This window comes from Podarcis gaigeae (genome assembly GCF_964106915.1).
Source record: "Podarcis gaigeae genome assembly, chromosome: 6".
Lineage (NCBI taxonomy): Eukaryota > Metazoa > Chordata > Lepidosauria > Squamata > Lacertidae > Podarcis > Podarcis gaigeae.
Window position 1 is genome coordinate 80681821 of NC_139682.1, and position 12076 is coordinate 80693896.

The 12076-nt window shown below is 43.7% G+C and overlaps 1 protein-coding gene across 4 annotated transcripts in view; it reads right to left on the reverse strand.

Moving 5' to 3' along the window:
• The window catches only part of PTPRC (protein tyrosine phosphatase receptor type C), an 87746-nt gene that overhangs the window by 13338 nt on the left and 62332 nt on the right, over positions 1-12076 (reverse strand). For all 4 annotated transcript variants that reach the window (XM_083745313.1, XM_083745312.1, XM_083745311.1 and 1 more), the window contains 12 exons: positions 11572-11771; positions 11162-11225; positions 10878-10986; positions 9844-9884; positions 8918-9027; positions 8425-8515; positions 8216-8292; positions 8058-8094; positions 6264-6361; positions 4308-4433; positions 2324-2481; positions 1160-1295 (listed from right to left, as the gene is read on the reverse strand). In XM_083745313.1, coding sequence (XP_083601439.1) covers positions 1160-1295; positions 2324-2481; positions 4308-4433; positions 6264-6361; positions 8058-8094; positions 8216-8292; positions 8425-8515; positions 8918-9027; positions 9844-9884; positions 10878-10986; positions 11162-11225; positions 11572-11771 — 1247 coding nt within the window. The remainder of the gene's footprint in view (positions 1-1159; positions 1296-2323; positions 2482-4307; positions 4434-6263; positions 6362-8057; positions 8095-8215; positions 8293-8424; positions 8516-8917; positions 9028-9843; positions 9885-10877; positions 10987-11161; positions 11226-11571; positions 11772-12076) is intronic.

Here is a 12076-nt window from a genome sequence, read left to right on the forward strand (position 1 = left end):
TGGGGAATTGCCATCTTGTGTGGTCATGCCATACAGATGAATGGACCACTCACATGAGCTCTTTAAAGTACGTACCAGTTAGTTGTCCACCAACCAATGGAAAGCAGGGTGCTGCTTACTAGACTCTAATCACATGAAATCCAGAAAGCAGAGAGATGCACTACTGCTGGAATAACTGAGAAGGGGTGGGACTGCAATGGACCACTTGCTCCAATCAAGAGGCAAGATTGTCATATGCACAAATATGAAAGGATTTATTATTACCTCCTATGGAAGAATGGTTATTGAAATTAATGGATTTGGCTGAGATGGCAAAGTTGCCACGCTTAATTATATAAAAAAATCATAGTTGACATTTATTAATGATTGAAACCTCTTATGGATTTTTTTGCACCAAAAGGACAATGAGTTTGTGATATCTAGGTTTGAAGACTGAAAAGAGGTTGGCTTATGGGAAATAGAAGATTGATGTTATTCTGGAGCAAGAGTTATGCATACATTTTTCAGGCTGATAGAAGGAGAAACGGAAGTCTTTTTCTTTTCTTTATTTACTTTCTTTTAGTTTTTATGTTAAAAATGCTTGACATTTGATGTTCATTTCTGTATATTGCTTTTCCTTTGTTTTTCAAGCTTTAAGAAAATAACTTTTTTAAAAAGAGGCCCACAATATATGGGGATGCCAGCACCTGTCCCAGTGTGAATCCATACCCCCCCTTTTTTTTACCCTACCAAAATATTTTCTGAGTGACTCAATCTTCCTACCGGATGGATCATCAACAGGCTCCAGTAATCACATACAAGAAACAGTGGATCCTTTGTTATATATATATATATATATATATATATATATATATATATATATCGTATTTTTCGCTCTATAAGACGCACCAGACCTTAAGACGCACCTAGTTTTTGGAGGAGGAAAACAAGAAAAAAATATTCTGAATCCCAGAAGCCAGAACAACAAGAGGGACCACTGGGCAGAGAAAGCAGCGATCCCTCTTGCTGTCCTGCCTTCTGGGATAGCTGCGCAGCCTGCATTCGCTCTATAAGACGCACACACATTTCCCCTTACTTTTTAGGAGGGAAAAAGTGAGTCTTATAGAGGAAAAAATACAGTATGTATATTTGGCCAACAAACAAAGCTCTGACAGCATACCTCCACCTGCACCATAAGACACCTCTGCCGCCGCAACTTGACAATGTAGCCATAGACATCCATTCTTCCTTCAGCCTCTAGCCCCTCCAGCATCGCATCAATTGCAATATAGGTTCCAGTGCGCCCAACACCAGCACTGACAAGGAGGAGAGAAAACAATCCATTGCGAATAACTGTGGCTGCAATCCTGTACACACTTACGTGGGAGTTAGGGCCACTGAACATAAATGGGGCTTTCTTCCCAGCATACTTATGTTGGATTTTGCTGTAAGATATGCGACTTAAGGAAAATACGTTTGCTTTTTAAAGCTATTTGAGGAAAATAAGCAAACACTGACCAAGATCAGATGTGCATTCCTATAGGTACGGTTAACAGCAGTAAGAATTGTGAGGGGCTGGGCAAAATCTGTGTCTCTGTGTGTATGCGTTTCCTTAGATAGCAGCACTCGCAGAAGTGTACACACGTGATAATGTTCTCTGATTCAGTTTTCTTTGTAACTGCAGATAGCGAAGAGAACTACATGGAAATGAGGCTGTAAAATTCCAGAAGTGACTTGCATCGTTTCAGAGTAAGAATCACATTTTTGAATACTCTCCTATGTATATGAAAAAAGTTCCCTGCATACAGTTAACTAGTATACCAGGGAGAATGTGTTAAAGCATCCTTCTCTCTGATGTGTATGTTTCTGCTTTACTTACAGGGAGTTTGAGGAGCATCCAGAACTATTATCCCAAAGTGTCCCAGGCCAGACACTGAGGTCCAGCTCTGAGGGCCTTCTGGTGGTTCCCTCACTGCGAGAAGTGAGGTGACAGGGAACCAGGCAGAGGGCCTTCTCAGTAGTGGCGGCCGCCCTGTGGAACGCCCTCCCATCAGATGTCAAGGAAATAAACAACTATCTGACTTTTAAAAGACATCTGAAGACAGCCCTGTTTAGGGAAGTTTTTAATGTTTGATGTTTTATCGTGTTTTTAATATTCTGTTGGGAGCTGCCCAGAGTGGTTTGGGAAACCCAGCCAGATGGGTGGGGTATAAATAAGGTTGTTGTTGTTGTTGTTGTTGTTGTCATCTGAATACAGGTAGCACAGTCTAGAATTCTACCACTTCATTCTACTGCACTTATAGACCCAGCCTCAGTTAACCAGAGAGGATGAGCTAATTCTTACCTGCAATGGACCACAACTGGGCCACTAAAAAAGTTGCTGAAAGCGTTAACTCTGCGTCGGAGCTTGAGAAGGAGATGGGGATTATCAGGGACTCCATGGTCTGGCCAGCTGGTGAACTGGATATGGGTCACATCTCTTCCTGTGGTCTTTTCCCTTCTCTGGATGAAAAGGAGTGCATGTAAACATTCACCACTGTCATTTGAATTGCAAATATAAAGAGCAAAGAAAGACTGGGACTGCCCACCTTCCAAGTAGTGAACAAAGCTCTCTGGCTTCCTTGGTCTTAGCCAGAAATGGAGGGAGAACATGGATGGCCTTCTACACTGGTCTGTTTGAGCGACGCATGTTATGAGTAAGCCTCATGAGAGGATTCCTCCAGGGCATATTTATACAGCACCACGAGCCATGTTCCTTCAAACCAAAATCCTCTTAGTAGAAGAGCAGGCGAAGTGTAGTGCTTAAGAGAGCGGGAAGTGAGACACATTCCACCCGTCATGGTTTGCTGTACTTGCCTTACCTCTTGTCAACAGCATCACTGTGGGTTATCGGAATAATAATAATAATAATTGTCAGGGTTTCAGGGACAGAGAGCGAGGGGGAGGGGTCCCAGGGTGACGAGGAGGAGGACGACGATGACCCGAGGTTGTCGGTGAGTCCGTCAAGTGAATCCGAGGATTCCCAAAAGGGAGCCCCCCTGGTCAGGCCAAGGGGCAGTAGAGAGGGAAGCAGTCAGAAGCAGGGGAACGAAGAGGGAATCCCCAGTGGGGGTTGGAGATCGGGACCGGCCTCTCCGTCGGAACGGAGTGAAGGGGGTGGAGTTACCAGTGTGTCAGAAAGAGCAGAGCAGGGAGCAGAGAGGGGAAGGAGTTCGGAGCAGAACATCCTGCCGGAGGGGGAGGAGTGTAGTACCGAGAGTGGCGTAGCGGTCGAAAGGAAGGTCAGAGGCAACGTACGCGCGCCAAGTTCAAATGTGGAGGCGCGCGGAAATGAGGAGAGCCCTGAGGAGGAGCCTGGTCCCAAAGCACGAAGGAGGGGGGAGCAGGCGTCAGAAGACTCAGCCTCGGGGGAGTCCCGAAGGGAGGGAGCACAGGGGGGCAGGAAGACCCTGCGGAAAAGGAAGGAGAGGAAAAGGTGGAGCAGTACAAGCCTCTTAAGCTGGTGCAGGGGCGGGACTGACTCAGAGGGGACTTCAAACATCTAAGGGTAAAAGATGCTGAGCCACGGAGCTTGGATGTAACGACAACAATGTTCTTCAATAAAACCTTTTGTATATAACTTGGACTGGATTTTGGTCTCTTGTGAGCTGGGACCTCGGGTGGCTCTGACAGTAATAATAATATTTTTTATTTATACCCCGCCCTCCCCAGCCAAGGCCGGGCTCAGGGCGGCTAACAAGCAATAATAAAAACAAGTTGAATGAATACAACTTAAAAACAAGATTAAAATACAACATTAAAATACCGAAACATTAAAATGCAGCTTCATCACAGGAGAAGAAAGGAAAAAGAAAGAGGGGGAGGGAATTAAATTGGCTCCAAGCCAAAGACTAGGTGGAACAACTCTGTCTTACAGGCCCTGCGGAAAGAAATCAGATCCTGCAGGGCCCTGGTCTCATGAGGCAGAGCGTTCCACCAGGCCGGAGCCAGAGTTGAAAAGGCCCCGGCTCTGGTTGAAGCTAATCTAACTTCCTTAGGGCTTGGGACCTCTAGGGTCCCACTAGGAAGGGGAGGGCAAGGTGGTGGTGAGGTTGGCATGGTACAAATGCACCAGCAGAGCCAGTCTGTTCCTCCAGGTGGCATGTTCACACCATGCCAACCTCCCTGCTGCCTCACTGCTTCCCCTCTCCTGTCGCTGCACACTACCTGCTTGGTGGTCCTTGGAAAACCACTATTTGCTTTACTTATTTACCTCTTTTACACAGCTTTTGCAAGTATGATTGCAAAGGCAAGATTATGCAAAGCTCTGCAAGTCTTGCTGTCCTTACGTTTGTGATGTGCAGCTTCTGAATGTTGTAGTCGGGGCACACTTTACATTCGTTTATCTTCACAACGATGTCTCCATAAGATGCGGTCTCCTCTTCTATGGATGGCCAGTATTTGGCACATTTGACCTGTAGAAACGCCAGGACCATCAACTGTAACCAGCTCTAACATAGGTTTGCATTTATTCGTTTACTTTAAAAAATTGTATACACAGATTTTCTCCTCCACATTGGAGTTGCTCGAAATGGCTTACAAATAAAAAAGCAGACATAAAAGTAACCGAGATCCAGCCGTTAAATCTCAAATTATCAAAGTAAAAATGGCATAAAATAAACCAGCTGGTACTGCAATTCAACCCTTTCTTCTGTAAGACTTAGTAGGAATGGCTCCAATGTGTGGTATAGTAGTTAAGAGTGCCAAATTAGGGCCTGGGAGACCAGGGTTCAAATCCTGGGTTACCTCACTGGGTTACTTCAGTAATCAACTCTCGGCCCAGGCCAACCTCACAGGGTTGTTAGGAGAAAAAAATGAGGAAGGGGAGAACCATGAATGTTACTGAGATACAAATGTAAACAATTTTACAGGCAGATGTAATCTTGGCTGCGAGTCCTGGAAGACCTGCTCCCTGCCCTGAAGGAATTTTTCCTCCTCACCTTGGAGGGCAGGGCCCTGACTGACTCCAGCTACAAAAGCTGAGGTTCACTGGGCAGACTTTTGGGCTGGGGTATTGTTGTTGGTTTTTTGTATTTGTATTTTAGATCTTTGGGAAATTGTTCAGTTTGGTTTTATATTTTTTTTTAAAAAAAATGGTTTTATTTATTGTTTATGACAACTTTTGGTACGCCGTAGTTAGGTATGGCTTTCATGTTGTCAGCCACCTTGAGCATCATTTGAAAAGGCAGCATACAAACAAAATTACGTAGAAGAGTTTGGATTTCATATCCTGCTTTATCACTACCCGAAGGAGTCTCAAAGCGGCTAACATTCTCCTTTCCCTTCCTCCCCCACAACAAACACTCTGTGAGGTGAGTGGGGCTGAGAGACTTCAGAGAAGTGTGACTAGCCCAAGGTCACCCAGCAGCTGCATGTGGAGGAGCGGAGACACGAACCCGGTTCCCCAGATTACGAATCTACCACTCTTAACCACTACACCACACTACACCACACGTACAGGTGGTGTCCATTTTAGGCGTTTCCAATTGAAGCCATGGGTCATTTTTGACCCACAAGAGGAAGGGATGGAGTGGAACAGGGGTGCTGCTGAGGTATAATGGGGTGGGGTGGACTTATGCATTCTCTGTCAACATGAGCTTTGACCTGGAATGCAACCCCTGCAGAAACAGTTTTGTTTTTTGTTTTGTTTTAAAAGAGAGAGATAGAGGAGAGCTCTGTTGGGTCAGCCCAAATGTTCTTCTGGTCCATCTTTTCATTTCCCACAATGGCCTGCCTGATGCTTCTCAAGAGTCCCTGTGCACAGTATGAGGAGAAACAGTTTCCAGCAAATGGTAAGCACACGCTTCTTGGGAAAACTTGGCCAAGACAAACCGTAAGAAATGGAAGTAGCCATACACTGGCAGCGGAGCCTGGACAAGTCAATGTATGCTGCTGATCAAGTCCATAGCTGTCAACTTTTCCCTTTTCTTGCGAGGAATCCTATTCAGAATAAGGGAATTTCCCTTTAAAAAATGGAAACGTTGACAGCTATGATCAAGTCAGTAGCCATTTCCTGCATCCAGATTACCAATGTCTCCCCAGAAGAATTTGGGTTGGCTCATAAATTCATTAGCAGAAGTTATAACCCACCACAGAGCCACAACAGAGCCTTTGTACATCCTCTTGGGTATTTTGTGGCCAAAGAGGTTTCCCATAATTAACCGGATTGGTGTAAGAATAAAGTAAGCAGAGTCATGCATATTTTTACAGTAGCCACAATAGGAGAGTGCGCCTCTTTCCCTCACCCTGTTTCCCTCCTCGCAGCGAGTCACCATGACGACGATGGTTGCCTTCTGCTCCCAGATCATTCTCCAGAAATCATCCGTTGTCTCCTCCTTGGGACCTGGGCAGAAATATTTAAGCAGTTGGCGTGATTGCCATGGGCATGACCCAGCCAAAGATAGAAGCACTTTTAAAGAGAGTTAAATGCACACCCCACAGAAATCAAGGAAACTTAAAAGCAATTAACTTTGGCTAGGTCAGGCCAAATCCATGCACAATAGGGTGAAGGAAGTCTGAGAACAGGGCAAGTGAGCGGCCCAGCTGATCAGGTGAATGAATGGGTGGGTAGTCTGGGAGAAAGGGGAAGACACAGCTGGGGACACAGGCCTTCAAGTACTCTCCACTGTCGCTACCACCATGGAGGCGAAAGTCTTTCTCCCCTTCACTGCTGCTATCGGCAGAAGGAAGTGTGCATTTCACAATCCACACTTCTTTCTGTCAGGGCAGGACAGAGAAGAGACTGTCTCCTCTTCATTCCTCCCTCCTCTGTGACTGGCAGCAGCTGTGTCCTCTTGGGATTGGGGTGAGCTGTGAGGAGATGGGGAAGCACTGGGCAAGCTGTGAGGTGATGGAGATTTGCAGGGGGTGGCAGGTAGGTAGGTGAGGTTGAGGTGGCAGACAGATGAGACGAGAGCTTAAAGGAGCTGTGAAAATATAGGGGATTGAAGGGGCTGTGTGGATGTGGGAGGAATAAAGGAGATGTTAGAATATAGGGAGGTTGATGGAGTTATGAGGCTATGGGAAGCATGGGTAAAGGGAGGGGATAGGATTGGAAAGGGTGGAAGGTGGGGCTGGTTAGCAACGCAAGCTGGGGCAGCAGCCCCTCATATGTATGAGCATGGAGAAAGAGAGAGAGATTACTTTCCTGAATGATTTAAGGTGGGAAGGGAAGGAAAAAGAAAATGTGTGTTTTGGGGGGAGGTTATTGGGTTGTTGTTCTTATTTTGAATATGTATTTTGTGGTATTTTGATTTTATTCTGTGAACCGCCCTGGGACCTCCGGGTATAGGGCAGTAAAGGTAAAAAGTAAAGGGACCCCTGACCATTAGGTCCAGTCGTGGCCGACTCTGGGGTTGCGGCACTCATCTCACTTTACTAGCCGAGGGAGCTGGCGTACAGCTTCCAGGTCATGTGGCCAGCAGGACTGTTAAGTTGTGGGTTGACATAGCAGACGACACAGCAATTTCTCCAAAGCAGCTCTTTATTTTGTAAGCTGGAACTGAACTGAACTGAGGAGCTCAGTCAGCCTGCTTATATAGAGCTCCAGAACAATGTAACTGTTGCCATTTTCTAAAACTATCCAATCACTGAACGTCACTTTTCGATCCTTCATTTGCATACAAAACTATCCAATCACTGAACGTCACTTTTCGATCCTTCATTTGCATAACTATCTACAGTATCCCCCTGCTGGCCCAGGGTGAGAACTTCAGTACATAACAATGACTAAGCCGCCTCTGGCAAACCACAGCAGCACACGGAAATGCCGTTTACCTTCCCGCCGGAGCGGTACCTATTTATCTACTTGCACTTTCGAACTGCTAGGTTGACAGGAGCAGGGACCAAACAACAGGAGCTCACCCTGTTGTGGGGATTCGAACCACTGTCCTTCTGATCAGCAAGCCCTAGGACCTTCTGATCAGCAAGCCCTAGGCTCTGTGGTATATTCAATAAAGAAGAAGAAGAAGAAGAAGAAGAAGAAGAAGAAGAAGAAGAAGAAGAAGAAGAAGAAGAAGAAGAAATACCAAAATACCAACCTTGGGCAGCAATGTATTTTCTTGGTTCTGTGAAGCCCTACAAGATAAAGTAATTTGTTATTATGCCCAGACAAACTAATATCTGCACATTCTTAGGAATAATTATGAATAACGTTTTCAATCTGACATTAGGTATTTTGCTAACAGTGGTCACTCACGTCAATATGGCTTGCATTTATGTAGTCAGATCCAGGGTCCCCGAGTATTGAAGAAAGCTCCACACGGTTGTAGTCATCTTTTCATATAAACAGTCATAAACAAAGGTTAAGACATTATCAAAGGTTATCTTCAGTTTGATATAAATTCGGGGGGAGGGGAGAAGGATAAAGGATTCTCACGAAGAACCCAATTTGCAATATGTACTTACAAGGGAGGATGTCAATGTAACGGTTTTTGTTCTGGTTGTAAGACTTGCGTGCATCTTTTATTGTGAATTTACTGAAAACTCTGGGAATGCTCTGCAAAAGGACAACAACAACCTCAGCAAAAATAATTATGTGAAACCATTGCTACCACAGTTAGGGATAAATGACATATTTAGCTCTTCAAAACTATTCACATCATAATTCATTTCAACTGCACTCCTTAATCCAGTTTATCCACATTCAGGGCTGCAAGCCAATTCCCATTTACTAAGGACTAACTGCCAAAGGATTCAGCAAGACACATCTCTTATAATGCAATTCTAGCCTTCTGGGCTACACAGCTGTGCTCTGCACCTCCCCCCCTCCCTCCCCCCCAACCTTGAGCCCTTCAGGAAATTTGGGAACTTCTTACCCCATAACAAAAGCAAGCCAGCCACCAGCATTACTCATATTTCTGATTTACACTTGGCTAATGTCTTTTAATGGGGCACCAACCTGAAATTCATCCAGGAAAAGTCTTCCTTCATCTGCTATCTTCCTCTTATATGTTTCCCACAACAACTCTGCAGGAATTGGGTCTATGTTCAGCAGATGTTTATCATCATCTTTAAAACACGTAGAAAAACATATGTCATGACATTTGTTTCTTTTAATACATATTACACAAAGGCAATCCATATTTAAACACATGCTTAGGTTCCTATAGTTTTAGTTATACAGCTTGAGTGCAATGAAATGACATTCGGCAAAGCACTACCAAATAATTCACATTATTTAAGAGTACTGTATTACATTCTCTTAAAGCAGGCATAGAAATATGTTGGATTACAACTCCCATAATTCCTGACTATTGGCCATGCTGGCTGAGGCAGATGGGGACTGGAATCCAATATCTGAAGACCATGGGTTCCCCATCCTTAAAACATGTACATTTAACAGCATTACAGAGTTAGGTCTGGAAGATTTGTCAGGTCACAAGAATTCCCTGATGTTACTGTTGGACGTTTGAATGCAACTCAGTTTAGAGAACAGGGTTTTGCATTTTCACATATTGAGCTTCTCAGGCGAACAATAGGCTTGTTTACCTTCCTCCCAAGGTGAAGGGAAGTGACATAGGCTAAGCCAGGCAAGACAGCTTACTCTATGGCATTAACCCCTTCATCCATTAAGTAGACTGAATCATGTTGGTTATATGAGGCTGGTTATCCCACATACTCTGTGTACTGAAGGGTTAACCGAAAGGTAATAAATCCTGTTACCCCAATAGTTATAAAGCCTACAAAGGTCCATGAAGAAAGTTTCTACATTACGACTCCAAGAAGCATGCTTCGGGGTTCAGTACTGCTACAAAGGCTTTATGGTGAGCTAGACAAAAATATCAATTAAATGCTTGCACTTGCCCAAAGCTGGAGAATACCAACCTCTGCCTATGATAAGAGGCTGCATACCTGTATCTGGATCCCTGTAAGAAACACAAACGGTTATGAAGCCTAAGAGCAATGCTCCATGTTAACAAAGCTTTCTGCAACCAAATTCTAAAGTACATCCAGCAAAGTTTACAAGTGAGATCCGCAGGCTCGTGTCTGGTTTGGTCCTATGTCACTCCAGTATTAGTAAAAGTCATAAAAGCGGTGCTGGTCAAGGAATAACAATATAACTCTTTCCTATGTGACATGTGTGTCTTTTTAAACATACATTTATTTATCTGGTTTTTCAGATTAAAGTTTTACAATCCCATATCCAACATACAACATAAAGACAAGGTTCCAAAGAATCTCCTGGGTTCCCTCCCCTCCCCTTCGTGGGTCCTACTGTTAGTCATTTCCTCCTGCATCTTTTATAATAATCCAAAACTTTTACATCTCCATTATGCCCCAAAGTCACCATTAAACTACAAGTGTTATTCCAATCCTACTAATGATTTTAGCTGTTTAGAGTGGTTTTTAAGATAAATTATAAATTTTCCCCATTCCTTATTAAAATGTTGGTCTTCCTGATTTCTGATTCTTCCGGTCATTTTTGCCATTTTGGCATAATCCATCAATTTAATCTGCCATTCTTCTCTGGTAGGGGCTTTATTTTCTTTCCATGGGAGGCCCTGTGTGGCTTGATGTTGCTTCCTGTCCAACCACCCCGTGAGAAATCTTCACTTTTCTCTACCTTACTTTACACTTCCTGACATGTGATTCCTTATAGATATCACCAGAGAAATATGCAACCAACAGACCATGGCCAAAGGAAGCCACTGCGAGGCAGGCGTTAGGTGGTTGGAGTAGGATTCTCGTAGGGTTGCAAGATGGGAAAGAGCTAAACCACGTACACTTCCTTGAACTCCTTGGAACAATGCAGTAGGTAAATAAAGGAGAAAGAAATCTCACGTCATCCTACATTATATCGATAAGTCTTCTCATTTTATTTCATATACTTAAGAGAAGAAAGGAAGAGGGTTACTTACGATGATCGTTTTTTGTTAAGAGTGTAGATTTTATACAAAACAAGGAGCAAAGCCACAGAGGTCACAATAATGAGGAATGCCAAAAATATAATCAGGGCTTGAGAATTATCTGCAAAATTCGAAAGAACAAAGGGAGAGAGAAGCTATGTTGAAAAGGTTTAAGAAATGCTAGCAAAAGTTTGTTCCATTACTCACTTTCTAAACCTTATGTCAAGTCCTGCTCTTGTGTTTTAACATGTAAATTAATCAGTAAATTGATAGGAGTGGTTGAAACTTTAGCTTACATCTGGTTGTTACTGGATTAGAGGCCAAGGCTTCCGAGGTATAATTCCCGTTGCTAAAACCAACCTAATAAACAGAAAGAACAGCGGATACTATTTCGATTTGTCAAAAATGTATCACCAAAGACTAACAATATCCCAAATGGTTTCCCATCTAAAGTGAAGATGCAATAATCAAAAGAGCTACTTTTACACAAATGGCTATTGCCCATTGGAACTGGTAGGGCAGAAGACAGGGAGCCCAGCACTAGGTGGCGCCAAAGCCAGTGGCAGGAAGAGCCGACTAATTCTAGTTTTGTCTGCAGCTTCCACCCTGCTGTGTTCCACAAGGGAAAACACCATTACCCAGGGAGGTAATGAATTAAATGCATCTACCTATATCTCAATGTAAACATCAGAATTAAGCAGTTTACCTTAAACGTGTATGTTGTCAGATAAGCCAGGTCTTTAACTTCAAAAGAACAATCTTTCTTCGTTTTATTCTCATCCTCCAGGTACAAGATATATTCTTCTTTGGGGCCGTTTATTTGTTCTGGCTTTGAGCATTTGATCTTAACAGCATTGTTTGCTTCGTTTGATAAGTCCGCTTTGAGATTTCTCACACCTGTTGGTTCTGTTTGAAAGACAAATAGTTAAGGCATAATAATAATAATAATGCCATTCATTTACCGTGATACCTCGGGTTAAGTACTTAATTCATTCTGGAGGTCCGTTCTTAACCTGAAACTGTTCTTAACCTGAAGCACCACTTTAGCTAATGGGGCCTCCTGCTGCGCCACCGGAGCACAATTTCTGTTCTCATCCTGAAGCAAAGCTCTTAACCTGAAGCACTATTTCTGGGTTAGCAGAGTCTGTAACCTGAAGCGTATGTAACCTGAAGCGTATGCAACCCGAGGTACCACTGTATATACTGCTTTA